This window comes from Columba livia, chromosome 2, assembly GCF_036013475.1.
Source record: "Columba livia isolate bColLiv1 breed racing homer chromosome 2, bColLiv1.pat.W.v2, whole genome shotgun sequence".
NCBI classification, from domain to species: Eukaryota; Metazoa; Chordata; class Aves; order Columbiformes; family Columbidae; genus Columba; species Columba livia.
The window spans coordinates 48,732,681-48,748,999 of NC_088603.1; the positions used below are offsets into that span (position 1 = coordinate 48,732,681).

At 40.2% G+C, this 16,319-nt stretch overlaps 1 protein-coding gene across 10 annotated transcripts in view; it reads right to left on the bottom strand.

Annotated features, from left to right (window-relative positions):
- MYRIP (myosin VIIA and Rab interacting protein) overlaps positions 1-16,319 on the bottom strand; it is a 324,276-nt gene that overhangs the window by 58,968 nt on the left and 248,989 nt on the right. The window contains exon 1 of one of the 10 annotated variants that reach the window (XM_065051806.1): positions 501-642. The exons of the other annotated variants lie outside the window; for them this stretch is intronic. Within the exon in view, the coding sequence (XP_064907878.1) occupies positions 501-532 (32 nt within the window). The 5' untranslated portion in view covers positions 533-642. Of the gene's footprint in view, positions 1-500; positions 643-16,319 lie in introns of those variants that run through there. 10 annotated transcript variants of the gene reach the window in all.

The following is a 16,319-nucleotide window of genomic DNA, read 5'->3' on the forward strand; positions in this document are numbered from 1 at the left end:
GAAGAAAAAGCACATAATGGAAAAGAAGCTTATTTTTTCTGTATGCTGTGTCAGCAATTAGATGCAGGAGATATGTTTACAGATAATGTAAGAATATTAGCCCTTTACTATCTGTTTGCACAGTAATATCCCAAGCCTAACTATGGTTCCCAAAAGGCTGAGCAATATTCACCATTCTACAAATATCACTAACACATGACAAGGGCAAAAATCCTTTTTTTCTGGAAAATGTCCTTACACACGCTGCACAGATGACTGACATCTCATGAAGCACAAGTGCCTGGTCATACAGCAGAGCAATGGGAAGCACGCCTAAGTCTTGTCTGTGAAGCAGAAGATTTCTGAATGCCTATAAAGTTGCCACCAAGAAATCTGCTACGATGCCTGTCCAAGTCCTGACCCACCGACCAGGGCTTGGCTGTTGGCACAGTGATGAATCTGTGAATGCAGGCAAATTTCTCCCTTAAATCTGCAATTCATCAGTGTTGTTAGACACCTACCTTCTATGTGGGCTGGAACCCTTTGCTCTCATTGAAACTGTATCAGAAAGGAACAAACACTATGTCTTCTGCTTGCTGAATTTGATTCACTTCTGTCCACTGAGTTTCTACAGACGCTGGGAGTGTGAGATTTCAGTCAATAGCATCGAGTCACAGTTGTTGTGAAGCATAGAACTAAGTCTGCAAGGCTGGGTTGGAAGCAGGAGGTATTGGCCAGGGAGGGTGCTCTTCTGCCAATAAACACAGTGTTCTCCACACTGCCCACAAAATAATTATCATAGCACTATTACCGCTGGTGGAATCACAGCGCTGTGATATGTTGCTTTAGTGCTTTCAGGACCCCTACCAACTACCTTAGCACATTTACCAAGCAACCTCAGCCCCACTAGCCCAAAACACTTAACTTGTCATCTTCTTGGAAGCCAAGCAAACCCAATTCTTAATATTCAGACTGACTGACAAGGTATCAAAAGAAGAAAGTCACCCATGTCATTGTACAAACTGTATGAGTTGAGATAGCGAGTTATGAATGCTGACCTGGCAACTTGGGAAAAATGAGAGATGAGACTCACTGCAAGTCTGCTTCCCTGTCTTTTTCCCCATCTTACCATGTTTCTCTGGGTCTGGTCAACACTGTTTCTGTATAAACAGAAAGCTAACAGCACTGATTTTTTAATGAGGTGAGACATTGCTTTGCAACGAACAGAGTTTTAGAGATAGGCTTTGTATGTGTAATGATAACATTTTCCATATGTGAATTTTGGTAGAGTCAAAAGGATCGGAGATCATACATCTCAAAGCGACCGTGAAAGAAGAGATGCTTGCCTCTTTGTACTAGCTTATCTGGTATAAACCCAAGGACTGGGATTTTCAAAAAAAATTTCCTCGTTACTGCAGGATTAACATTTTGTGAGTAATCTAATCATCTCATGTTTCTCTCCTATCTGTTGGAGAGCTACCGACTCCAAATCTATGCCTCTGTCCTGCACACATTTTATAGCAGATTACAATGCCTCCTCTAAAGCTTTTCAGCCTCTTAACTTTCAAATAAGTCACAATGTCTCTGCAGATTCTTCCTGGGGAGAAAGGATTTGGAGAAGAGAGTATTTCTTTTACAGATACTAAAATAAAGAACCCACTCAAAAGAGAAATAAGAGCATTTTCTCTTTATATCAAAATCCTTTAATGTTGACCTGCATTTTAAAGCTGTATTCTGCAAAAGCAGTTCATAAGTCCAGAATAATGAAATACTCCGACAGAGCTAGCATTAAATTGCTAAAATGAAACACTTTCCTTATTACATCTAAAAGAAAGTGTGCAAGATCTCTCCATAAAATGAAAGTTCACACTCAAGGAGTATAAGTTGTATGCATTTTAAAGAAGTGGGAATGGTTGAAGCCATTTATCTCTCTCTCTGTGCCATAAAGACTGCTGTGTCTTTATTGCTAAATAGCCTGAAATGCTGAAAACATCATTTATGTTATATAATATTGCCATGGAATTGAGTCGCATTTTTATGTGTTTTTGGCAGAGGGGAATACTGTGATTTTAAAATTCTGCCTTACTAGAAAGTGTGAAAGTTAGGCAGACACTTTTGGTTTAATAACATCGAAACATGAATGTGTATTATAAATCCCCTGTCTTTTACTTAGTGCAGCAGTGTGTTTGCCTTAATCAAGAAGCACTGTAAGAGCAATGGATAAGCCTATTCAAAATCTTTACAAGTGGTTTTCAGTACACTTCTCTCCTGCAGCACCCAAATACCCAATTTTTGGCCTTCTCCCAAGAAAAGAAGTAGTACAGCAACTCTGCTGGGGAGTGGGGACACAAACCATTCTCTCATTATTAGTGATGATCACAAGAAAATCATGTGAAAGACTCCACTCATGCATGACTACAAGTATTCACTACGCAATACAGAGGAGGTTGTTTAGCAACTGATTTACCACTTTAATTTTTTTGGCTTCTAAAATGTTGAGAGGTTTTATTTGGTCTAAAGACGGTATTAACCTTCTGCAATAAATAGTCTCTTAAGGTAGCACCAACTTATTGTTCATTACCTTAATCTCTACTCATAATGAAAATTAAACTACAAGGAACCATTTTATAACATTTTTCTATTACCTTTGTGAGAAGTTTTCTTCCAAAGTAATTCAGAAGAACTTATCACTTACAGAAACTAGACTGCAGCTCAGTCTAGTTCCCACTTCTATCTCACCATTGCTTCCATAGCTTTGTGCCAACAGCCAGGCCAGTAAACTCTCCCCCTAGCCCCTCAATCTGGCTGCAAAATCAGAGCCACAAACTCCACCGGCACACTGACAACTGTACAAATGGTTGTACCAACACATTAGTTTTTCTGAGTTTTATCTGTAGAATCACAGAACCATTTTCATTGAATTAAAAAGCCTTAAGAACATTGAGTTCAACCATCAACCTAGCACTAAACCATGTCCATAAGCACCATGTCTACTCATCTTTTAAACACCTCCAGGGATGGTGACTCCACCACTTCCCTGCGCAGCCTGTTCCAATGCCTGACAACCCTTTCCGTGAAGAAGTTTTCCATAATATCCAAACTAAACCTCCCTGCATTTGTGACCCACGCTCCCTGTGGTAGCTTCATCATCTAATCTACATTAAAATAAACAAACCATGAGATTGCTGTTCTTTAAACATGTAATGTAATTACTGTAATGAAATCAGTAGGTAAGAAATTAGAAATAAAACATCTGCCTCTAAAAGCCTTTTCAGAAACAAGAATGGGGAAGATACAGGTATCCCTCTCAAGAAAATAACAGACTCAACTGATGCTCTACTTAACAAAAACAAAACAACAACAACAACAACAACAACAACAAAAGAAAGAAAGAAAAGGAAAAAGAAAGTAGAAAGAAAAAAAAAGGAAAAAATAAAATATTAGTTGCAATTTGTAACCCCTATACTAGCAAAACACCATTCCTTGGAGATCACATCTAGACTGCAGATAAGTGTTTGTGTGCATTTGCTGGCAGACATTACACAGAATCATTAAACATTGGCCACATGCAGTGACAAGTAACGTGATGGCTATGGACTGGGTTTGCCCAGTGGTATATTGTGATCTTCCAGAACCAATGAGTTCAGCCAAAGTCAAGCCGATGAGACACAAGGGATCTAGACCTGAGGTGAGCACACCTGTAAACTCTGTTATGTACCTCTGATGGCTCCTGTAATGCAGCCGGAACATTTATGTCTTCAAACTCTCTCTGAGAAGTGCCAGACCCGACATACCACCCTCAGTTCAGATTTACACCCTTTTGCCTTCACACCCACCCGAGCTGCCATCTAACAATAGATTTTCACTGACCCAGCATTATGTACATACTCCTCCACCACCACATCCTCCTTCCTTTTGGCAGCCATATGCATACTTATTCTACTTTTCCCTTGAAGCTATTTGGGTCTTCTCTGCATCTTACAGTCTTCCAATTACATTTCCCCAGAACTGAAGAGGTTTCTTTGACAAAGGCTTACTGCAACAAGACATCTCCCTTTTAAGATTTCAGCAAAGGATAGGATTAGAACAAATGGTGGCTGAATGTAGGTCAGGTTCAGTGTTTTGCCCATCATCCCAAGTCAATCTTCTCAGGCTAAAAAAGTGTTTAGGTTTAACTTCGACACAGAGCCATCATTCTGGTTTGTGAATGAAGGTGGTGAGTGTAGGTTTGGTGAAGACCACTTTCAGGTCTGTTCCTCATAGAGGGTAAATGTCCTGCAACAGGTGAGGAAAACATTGAGACAATATCAGATATCAATGGAGCTACGGTTTGGTCCTCCGGTAGGAAAACACAAATAAGAGTAGAACATGTCAGCATTTAAGTGAGCAATTTTGCCCTCTGTTTTCCCTGCGAGGTTCTATGTCAAGAATCCCTGGCTCACAAATAAATGCATACTTGGCATATTAAGCCAAACTGCTGCCCCCAGGAAGCATGTTGTGTTTTATAGTAACTCAAGTGAAAACATGGATTTTACAGCAGTTATAAAAGTCAGTTTTTGAAAAGAAGAGGGTTTTCAAACCCGGTGCTCCACTGTAATTTAGCTGACTGTAAACACCAGGGGTGAAATCACGACTGTGCAGAGTTAACAGCAGTTAAAGTAATGACCTAAGAAGGGGCAGGGCCTCTCTTCAGGCATCTACCAGCGATAAAAGATGTGAGAAGCCATATCCCACACAGCTCCTGACAGTATCTCAGTGAAAGCTAATAAGCTTTTGCCATAACAACATGTTTATAAGGATGTTTGCCATGTCTTACAACCATTAATGAACATTCTTTCCCCATTTTTGCTTTGTTAAGTGAGCATCAGTGACTGATTCTTATTTATTCAGAGCTGACTTCTGAACTTAAGTTCAAGAGGCTGCATTGCAGGGGAGCTTGCAGAGAGCTTGCAGTACAGGTTACCGCTGCTTTCAAGCCACTTTGGCAGAGCCTCAGGCCAAGAAAGAAAGCAGATCGCGTAGGTGTTCCCCTTGCCCCCCCCCCACGATGCACAACACTTAGATCACTGCCAGCAGATACACAACTAGCCTGTTCTTAATGACTCCCAGTCCTGCAGACTCCCAGCCATCCATTCTGGTGTTTTCCTATCCTAATGTTGAAAGGTTTTCTTAACATTTAAGCTGAATCTTCCCTGTTTCTATTTAAACAAGACAGTTTGAGATGTTTGCTCTTTTTCTTCTAAGGTTAGAGAATCCTATTTCATCCCAGGTCATGTTTTCTAGCCATCTGATGGTTCTCACTGTTTTTTTTTTTTTTAATGAGACAAAGAGGAAAAAAAAAAAAACAAACAAAAAAACCCAAGTGGTCTGTATCATTTTTAAATACACATGCCAGGACTGGTAATTTGAGGCCTTACCAGGACTCTTTCAAGAAAGCCAAATGTAACTGTTCAGATATGACTTGTCACAGCACAGACCCTATGGATGAGATCCCACTGAAAGCACCAGATATGCCATGGTGATACTGAGTCAGGGTTGTGCAACACTCTGAATCACACATCCATCAAAGCCTTGGTGAGACTTTTCACTGCAGAAACTGCCAACTTTTCAAAAAGAAAAATCCTGTTGAACTAAGTCAAGGATATTTTCTCTCCACCTTTTCTTTTGATGGACAGTTACACAGATGACACTTGCAGAAATAAGGTTTAAAGTGTACCTCTTCACTTGCTGGCAGATACACCAATGGGCTAAAATGTCATTTTTGTGGGAGAAATCCAGGCACTCAGCTGCTACACCTTATCAACAAGCAAATTACTCTACCGGATGAGAAAACCATGAAGCCTGTCATTCAGAAGAAGCCTTACGGTCATGTCTATACCACTTATACCACACCTGCACAAAAAAACCATCCCTCTTCACTTTACTCCTGCTTTCATTGCTAGGTTGGTCTTTATCAAGCCCCAGATGTTACTGCAGCCACTGTGGATCATTCAGTAGCCAAAACCAGTCTGCAATCCTGATATCAATTGTGTAAATGAGGCCCAAGCACTTAACTTCTTTTCTCAGGGCTTCTAGATGCTTCATTCAATGCCTGGAAATCACTTCCCCACCACACTGCCAAGTATTTTCTTTTCATTACAATTATCATCTTTATGCAGCAGATTAATACTACCTGGCAACCCAGATGAAAATTAAATGTGCAGCCATTGGGTATTTGAAACCAAATCTAAACAAGTCCAAATCCAAATGCCTGTGTGAAAGCTGGAGCAGTCAGATACTGCCAAAATGAAACACACCACGTGTTCAGTTCAAAGTGCTTTTTATGAAGATATTTTAAGTTACAGGATGCATTCATATACATCATAGAATCATAGAATGGTTTGGGTTGGAAGGGACCTTGAAGATCACCTAGTTCCAACCCCCCTACCATGGGCAGGGACACCTTCCACTACACCACATTGCTCAAAGCCACATCCAACCTAGAGAATCTATTTTATGACATAAAATTGTAAACATAGAAATATTATCACTGAAAAAAAATCTTTCCCCCTTAAGCAAAAAGAAATATTTCACTTTATCTGAATCTGTTTTCCTCCAGAAATTAATATTTTGTTTTTCCTATCTCAATTTGCAGTAAAATACATTTTCACTATCTCAATATTTTTCAAAGGAAAGAAATTCCATATCCTGGTCATGTGGTACTAGATATTTTTTTCAGGCAAATCGTAAGAATTTATTGATACTGCATCATTAGTAAATCCATGACATTCACAAGCATACAACATGCTAAAGTGAGATGCAAATAAATGTGAATCAAAGCAAGTTATTACAGCTACACTGAACACAACTGCACTGTCTTTTACTGTCATATTTGTTTCTACTTGCTACAACACATCAATGCTTTTCTTTAGATTTCTGAAATAAAACTGGCAAAGAGAACAAAAATCCACACTGACAGTACCTTAAAAATGAATACATCCTGCTGTTTTTCTTCAGAAACAACAACAGCAAGAGATATTAATAAATTCTCAATTGGAGAGGCATTCTTTTCCTGCTGTGCTATTACTATGAATTTATCCTTGGCACCTACCCACTGAAGCAAAAGAAAATTCATATAGAAACCTCATGTAAACAATCTTCAGAATGGAGACAGCAACATTAAAGCACTCTTGGGAATATTTTGTCATTGAACGTTGCATTTGTGTTAATGAAACAAAAGTATTTTCAGTCAAAATACAAGTGAACATAAATGGCTACAAATAAATGCACCATTCACCCAGATGAGAAATGTTTTCCATTACCACAGCAGACACTAAATAAAACAACAGAAGACAAAGCCACTTTGATTAGTTATTCAATTTACCTAAGTGAAGGCTTTTCTTTCTGCGAACTTCATTTTTAATCCACAGATGCTTGAAAAACAGCTGAACAACAAAAAAGTGAGGTCGATGAAGCATAAAAATTTTCACAAAAGAGATACAAACTCTGCTCCATCAGAAAAAAATACCAGAGGATAAACCATGCAAATTAATTCTGTAATCCTGATTAGAAAAATACGCAGGGCTTTTAATATAGAGCTCAAGAATACCAAAAAGACAACAAACCTCCGCTTTAAGGTCTGTTTCTGTTGTATTGGGAGAAAGCTGTGAACAAACAGCTGTGAAATGCCAGGAATGATGACAGGAATCATCACCACATACAATCAAAGAGAAAGTTGGGCTCATTTCAAGATTATTTATAAAAAGCAAGTGAAAAGAAAAGAAAAAAAAAAAGGTAAAAACAATATAAACAAGCTAAAACCCTTAAAATTTTGCTGAGCAGTGACGAGATGTGATTTCAGTTCCTGTCTTTCGTACTGGTTATCTCAGCCCGCAAGCCCAATGTTGGCTGAAGTAGGCTGCACTGTTTTCTTCTGGGAGCTGCGCACACAGTGACTCCACCACCCCCTTTCTGAGATGACACACGTATTTGTAGCTTTGCGACTCCACAAGCTACACAACAGCTTAAGAAACACGTTGTTCAGCTGGAGGAGCTTAAGTTATCCAGCAGCAGGATGACACCTCCCAATCCAAGTCCCACGCAGGTCCCTAGCTGGGAGGCGAAGGGAACATATTTCCTTGCCACCCACCAGTTGTGATGGGAGGAGGAGGGAGAGGGAGCGATGCTGTACTCCCCAGATGGCAAACTACCTGGACGTGGTTCAGATATTCATCCAGCAGTTAGAGGAAGGAGATTTCCTCAAATTACAGTGAAAAATGTTCTAGATGGGGAAAAGCTGGCCAGCCCCAGAAGGTCAGCTCACTCAACCACTGAACCTCAGCAGCTTTTCCCAGCACAGACCAAGGGCAAATAAGGACTGAGTGAGGGTACCTGATGCTGTGCAATGGCACCTGATGCTGTGTAATGACCTGATGCTGTGCAATGGCACTTGATGCTGTGGAATGACCTGATGCTGTGCAATGGCACTCTCTGCTGCTGTGTGCTACTGAGCATCCTGTGCGCTACTGAGCATCCTGTGCACACAGCGTGTGCCTCCTAAGTTCCCTACCATTCTATTTCTGCTTTTGCAGAAAAAGAGCCTTCTGTATATTGTGCTACTTGCAAATGGAGCTCTCTTTGATTAGCCTTTAAAACACACAAGACATGCCTTTTTAAAAAAAATTTTCTTCTTTTTTAAAAAATAATTTGTTCTTTCAAACCAGCTTCCTAGTCACTGCATTTAAAATGGTGGGGTTTTCCCTCTTGCACAGGAAATATTTTTAGTTGGAAGCTTTATTGTGCAAGCTGTCCAGCAGTCTGACAAAAGCTAAATTCCAGCTTACAGCTGAAAACCGCAGGAAAAATTCCAAAGCCTTTACAAATTATACAAATGAGACCTTAATCCCAGCTGGCCTCACTAACGGAGCTTTACATCTGGGCACACATACAAGTGTACTTTTCATATGGATTTTCAGCCATTTGAATAATGAAAAATAGAAAAAAACCCTTCTATTTTTGTAAATACTTGTGTCACAATAATAAAAATCAAGCAGTCCTGCAAGCACAGATTAGCCAGACTGTCAGAGAAATACAGCTGTTTTGCAAAACTGGTCCCGCGCAGAGCTCTTGGATAAAATTGATCTGCTGTCCAGAGGAAAATTCTCTAAGAAACAAAACCTTCAAAGCCACACAATCCTCCTGTCTTCTCCAGGCCAAGCTTATTCTCATCTGTGCAAGGCAGGAGGTCTCCTCATAGGGCCACCCAGTTCTGCTGAGATACATGTGTATGTGTATGGTATCAGTAAGTTTGATCAAGAACAACCAAGATAAATGGAAGGAACTAGAAGAAATAGCGTATGACCAGGAGGGGTGAAAACAGAGCTCTAAAGCTACCTGGTCATACATGCTGAAATGACAGTGTGCAGTTGGTCTCTGAGTCCCAGTGCAAACTGGGACTGCAAACATCACAGTGCTTCTCGGCTACATCCACAACACTCATTTGTGAAGAGCCCCTATTTCACCCACAGAAGAAACGCATACTGAGGATTTTCAGCTTCCCATTATACTGGGATGAAAATATGGAAGCCAAAGGATGGATGTTACTTGACAGAGATGTCTCTTCCTGCTTTAATTGCATGAGGTATCACTACCACAGCTTTTCACATTTGGCTAAGGAGAACCTACAGAGACAATTCTTTAAGAATAAGAAAATCAGGTTCTATTTAACATCTTTCCAGCTGCGCTGCGTAGGCCCTAAGTGACATCCAGTTGGGTGGAAATGTTGATCTGCTGGAGGGCAGGATGGCCATACAGAGGGATTTGGACTGGCTGGATCATTGGGCTGAGGCTAATTGCATGAGGTTCAACAAGGCCAAGTGCTGGGACCTGCACTTGGGTCATAGCAACCCCAGGCAGCACCACAGGCTTGGGGAAGAGTGGGTGGAAAGCTGCCTGGTGGAAAAAGACCTGGGGTGCTGGTCAACAGGCAGCTGAACATGAGCCAGCAGTGTGCTCAAGTGGCCAAAAAGTCCAACAGCATCCTGGCTTGTATCAGGAATAGTGTGGCCAGCAGGACTAGAGAAGTGATTGTGCTGCTATACTCGGCACTGGTGAAGCCACAGCTCAAATACTGTGTTCAGTTTTATGCTCCTCATGACAAGAAAGACATCAAGATGATGGAGAGAGTTCAGAGAAGGGCAACGAAGCTGGTGAAGGGTCTGGAGCACAAGTCTGATGAGGAGCGGCTGAGGGAACTGGGGCTGTTCAGCCTGGAGAAAAGGAGGCTGAGGGGAGACCTTATCACTGTCTACAACTACCTGAAATGAGGTTGTAGCATAGAGGGGGTTGGTCTCTTCTCCCAAGTAGCAAGTGATAGGACAAGAGGAAACGGTTTCAAGTTGCACCAGGGCAGGTTTAGATTGGATATTAAGAAAAAATTCTTCACAAAAAGGGTTGTGAAGCACTGAAACAGGCTGCCCAGGGAAGTGGTTGAGTCACCATCGCTAGAGGTGTTTAAAAGACATGTAGAAGAGGTTTTTAGGGACATGGTTTAGTGCCTGAATCAGTTTATGGTTGGGCTTGATGGTTTTGAGGGTCTCTTCCAGCCAAAATGATTCTATGAATAAAGGGGTTTCATGCAGACCTGCTGTGTACAAACCCTCTTGTAGTTTCACCTGACAGTGGCAAAGAAGGTCCCACTGCAATAACAGGAGACATCTTTACTCAGACATCCCTCCTGTGTGTGGTGACCACAGGGAAAGAACAAAGCCAGCATTAGCTACTTGTCATTTCTGAGATGTCGCTTACTCTCATCTCTCACAAAAGGAAAGGGAATGTAGGTCTCTTCTCTGGCAGAACGTCTCCCAAAAAAAAGAGAAACTTGACAGTATTTTGGGAAAGCTACTGGGATTTCCAGCCGAGCAGGCTGGTTTTACTGTGAACTTCTGGCTGCTAATATGGTTCATGGTGTAAGCTGCCAAATGACTGCTGAGCCTGTGTGGATTGGACACAGAGGTGTGTGTCTGTCTGTCCCTCCTTCTGTACATCTAAACTGGACGCCTTAAAGACCAAATTAAAATGTTTTTTCTCTCTGCGCATACACAGGACTTCTGTCAGAGGGCTGTAAATAATTCTCATGCTGGCCCTGCAACTTCTTCTTGCCATTCTTTTTTCTCTGTTCTTCGTTTTCCTTAGGAAAACACGAAGGTGGGATAAATGATTCGCTTGCATTGCTGAAAAGAAATTTGGGGAGTCCTGGGGCAGGTAGCCAGAAGGCAGTGCATTAAGAATGTCCTCTGTGTACATGCTGCTCCATTAACGTACTGTCCTTCTTTTAGGAGGTCATACTACAACGAATCACCAGTCCTCATCCAGCAGATCCAGGCATATGAAAAACACCTATTACATATAATGCTAAAATATTCACACATACCCTGTGCAATTCTGTCTTTACCCTGTTACAAAGACAACACAAGTGCTAAAGTCATTTCCATTACATATATGCCCTGAGAAAATAATTTAATGACCATTTTTTAAGGATGGTGTTATGGATAGTGCAAACATATTTTCAACTAAAATAAGATTAAAATTATTTTGAATCCAGAAAAATATTAAAAGAATCATATAATTAAGACACAGAACAGATTAGTCTCCAAGAAGACAGATCTGTCTATATGGAGTCAGACGGATACACTCAATCTGGTAAGTGTGTAATGGAAAGTAGAACATACATCTAATCCATCTACAATATTAGTTAAATAAGACAACCTGAGATGATAATATTAAATACTTGGCAAGCTGCAACAATGGGATTATTGAGTATACCTTAAATAAAATCACAGGTAGCAAAAAGAGATTTTCCAGAAAAAGCCTAGAAACAGAGTTAAAATCAAGAACTTCTTTAATAAAGAGTAACGGAAGTATTTTTCCTATCAGAGTCAACTACCAAATCCTGTGATACAATCTATGATTCAGCTCCTAATATTTTGACAGATTAACTCTTTAAGGGACAAAGTGCTGTATTCCGATAGTAGATAAAGAAGCTAATAAAGCTATTTTACACATCCTATTTCATGCTTCATTTTTACACGGATTTTACTACTCTTTACAATCAGTAAGCATATACCATATATCACAGTTACTTAAAACTCACTAGCTCATTGACAATAATGCCATTATCCTAAAGCAATTAGGATCTTTGAAAGGCAACTGACTGAAATCTCAACAAGTAAATAAAAGAAACAGCCAAATAGCCTTTAAATCCATTTTACAGGTGAAAAACTGAGGCACCAAAAGACTCGCTTCCAGTTACTTTTGAAATCTAGCATGTTGAGAAAGCAATTCAGGTATTCTGATTCTAAAGCCTGTGTTTTTGACTTAAGTTAATCCCTCTCCCCTTCTGAGGCATCTGTCTTAAAGCTCCGTTTTCACCTTTGCAATTTGTTCAAATTAAATATTTTAGATTAAATACTCGTATTGAAGAGAAAAGGAAACCAACACTCTCAAAATCTTCATGCATGAAGAACTGTAAGTGAGATCAAAGGGTCGAATAAGGCAGTGCGACAATGCATGCAATCCTCTTCCAAATCCACGAGACAAGCCAGCATATCTGAACTTGGAAACAGCCTGTAGCCAAGGATTTTGCAGATTGTTTTGTTAAGATATACGGCAAGAATTATAAACGGCTGAATATATGACAACAGATGCAAATCTTGAAAAGTGATCATCTGCATTACGCCTATTTAGTACTGCTTTTACCACAACAGCTACGCTGTTTTGCTCAGAAACGTATCAGAGAAGTAAGACATTCACATTTTACAGCCAATGAACCACAAACGCATATCATGTATCTCAGCCAGCTCCTGCTGTACAAATCCCTTTGTGCACGCCTGCACTCCCCATGGCTCCAACGCTAGCTTTATTCTCAAAGGATCTGGGGTGACACAAAAACCTACATGCCCACACCTACGGGCTTCTTCACAGTTTCTCAGGTTGCCTCCTACAGAAAACCCCATCACTGCTCAAGAGTGCAATGATCAACAGGTCAACATATTTTAGAAATATTTTTGACCACTATGATCAGAAATGCTCCACATTTACTGAGACATCTCAGTAGCAGAAGTCAGGTCAGCCTAGCTGAATGTTTTTAGTTACATTCCTTGTGTTTTATCAACAAGATCGTCACTCCAAGTTTTGGCTTATTGAAAGCTATTGAAATATAGACTAATGGAAAGCTCCATAAAGCAGGAGATTGTAGAAGAAAAGGGAATTGCTTCATCCCTCGATATCTCTTTCAGATCCAGTGTCACCTCTGAATTCCCCTACAGCATGTTATTTTGGGTAAAAGCTTTCATAAAAGTCTTTGATCCTATTGGAAAAGAACACATGCACAAATTGTTGCATATCCTTGACAGCTAAATGCATATTCCACTGCACCAGTAAAAACATCCTTAGAAAATTAACATCAGGGCTCCGATTTAATCTTCATACTCACATGGAAATTCAGAACAAATTGGCCACTGTAAGTCATTGGTCAATAAATGGGGATATGAGGAGAGCAAGGCCACCAAGAAAAAGCAAGTGAAGGCAGACACTGACATATTGGGACGTACAATACAGAATGGGATTGGAATATCAATCTTCACTTTATAAACAGTCTAACTTGTTTCACACACCCATATCTACACTACAAGTCATAGGGCGGGAGCACACAGCTACATGGCACAACACACGTGCATTTGCTGCACAGCACCACAGAACTGTAGTATATAGGCTGACTTGGAGCTACAGAAGTCTCACATTCAAGACTCTGTTTGCCAAGCCAAACTAGTGCAACCATTATCATAACACTTCATTTTGGTTATGTCCAAATTACCCATCACTGGTAAAACAGTAAGTATGCACTTACTGGTTTACTTAGCACAACGATGAAACTCAATTGTTAGAGGACCACGTTTCTTCCCAGGGAAGCTAATTTCTGTTAACCAAACCTCTGATAGTAAGGGAGCAATACATTGCTGCCTTTGGAGTTGAGTCACTTCAGTAGGAGGACAGGGAGGATGAAGAGACTGTTGAAAGCTTTTTTCAGCATTAAGTCTTCAAACACATCATAACTCAATTTGTACGGATGCCAGCCACTCCTTTTGGCAGACTGCATGATGTCTTGTATTCTACAGCCAATTTGTTGACTCTAATTAGCAATTTGGAAATGGAGTAAGAGGAAAAGAAAAATAAAAATTGAGTGCACAGTGCCAGTTACTACAGCAGGACACACACTCTGTCATTATTTTTAATGTGGCTGAACATAGGTTACTTCCAGCTGTTTCTTCAAAACCAGCCATGGGTGTGAGTAGCTCCACATTAAGTTTGACTCTGGCTGGGTAAATACTTGGTCTCTTTTCTGTGTAAATGTCACTTGTGATTTCCTGAGTGGGCTCCAATGTGCAGCCTAGCAGGTGAAACCAGGTGTTAAGGAATAGCTTATTTTTTTTCCCTCCTTACTATCTCCTATACTTTATATTTCAACTTAATAGCAACAAGCTTGGCCTCTCCAAATTACTGAGTCCCAAAAAGCATTGGGATAACACCACTATGCATAAGCTAGCTATTCAATGTGGCCTATAACACAAATAAAACCCAAGTTCAGCAAGTTTCAGGATATTAGTCTTGCTCCTCTAAAACCCCCCATATTCAAGGACTTTTTTTTTCTAGTAACAAGTGAAACAAACTGGTGGTGTAAACACAGCAAATAACCATAAAAGATAATTACACTGCCACTATATTCTCTCAGACATGCTACCACATTTATGTTATTACATAGTCTGACATGAACCACCAAACATTTACCTCAAACACCCCTAGGATCCTATGGATTTTGACAGATGAATTTTTTTAAGGTAGGAAAATAAAATGTAAAAGAGAAATGATTGTGATGACTAAATTAAGAAAATGCAAGTAGCACTACTGGGGTTTGCTATACACTGCCGATAAACCCTTCCTTCGGAAACAGACCTTTTGGGCCTCTACACCCAATTTCTCCTACCTGGAGAAATCAATTTTTCTCACAGCCAGAAAACTGATAGTTCATCACCTCTCTTTAGCCGTATAGCTGGATGCAGGGACTCAGACTGCCTGCGAGTGGCCTGTTTTGGCTGAAAATGAAGAAACAGCTGAAGTCATCCAAGGTCCTCAGCTGCCCTTGACTTCAATTAAATGAACTTTCAGCTTGTCCCCTGTCCCCTGAGGCTTTCCCCAGCCAAGCCCCACCTGCCTGGGCTCAGGCAGCATTTGACTGCAGGAGTAGCAGCCTGCACCATGATCTCTCACAGCTCCCTGGATGCTCTTGCTGCTTTTTTAGTCTGCAAGTGCAAGATCTGGGTACCACTTCACTTTGAGAGCTATGGCTACACAGCTTGGTACCAAGGAAAAGCAGCCTTCCCCCTCCTGTGTATCTCACAGGTAGCATGCACCTCATTGTGATAATGCAAATAGAAGTCTTCTTTCAGATGTTTTTTTGAAGGCCCTTTTGCAACTTCTGAAGCCACTGAAAACTTTTGAGAGAAAGGTGGACTGATTGCACTTTGTACAGCACTGAATCTGCCAACTATAATGTCTGAAACACCATACAACCTGGAGATTCATGTGGATTAAGGTATTTCAGAAGGTTACATAAAATCAACATATTTGAGAAGCTTTTTACAAATATAGCCTATGAATACTTGCAGGAAGAAAACTATCAATGGGCAACAATGTGCCTATCTATTTAGTTAAATGAGAGGTCAGATAGGAGTATCACAGAGACATTTAGGTTAATGATTGCCTCAATTAATGAAATGTCATTTCCATACTTTATGTCAAAGTTCAGCCAGACAGTTCAGATAGCATTAGGACCATTATTATTTCATGATATTTGATAGGAAGTCGTTTGTAGCAGCAGCTTCTGAAATTAATTTCTATGTTCTCAACTGGCTCATTTGTATCATTTATCAGGCACCTCTGATTTCAATAATCATCCATAGATAAACCAAAGGTACAGTAGCTGGACCTTTAGATACAAACTGGTATTCTAGTCTATGGGCAGGCCCAAAGAAGATTAATGTGTCATAAATATACAGCATGTAGAACTAGAAATGTTCTGTGTTACAGACAGCCCTCTGCCTCAGACACCAAGAGATTGCAAATACATGTAACAGGTAATATTAAAGGAGTTTGTGCCTACCATGTACCTTAAGATTAAGAAAAATGATCCCAAGTTTGCACACATATACATTTCCCATATGAGTTAGTCCTAGAATGCTCTTTCAGATTAATTTGATATGAGATATAGGGAAAAATTAAGGATTAACCAAAATTTCAAGAGTATA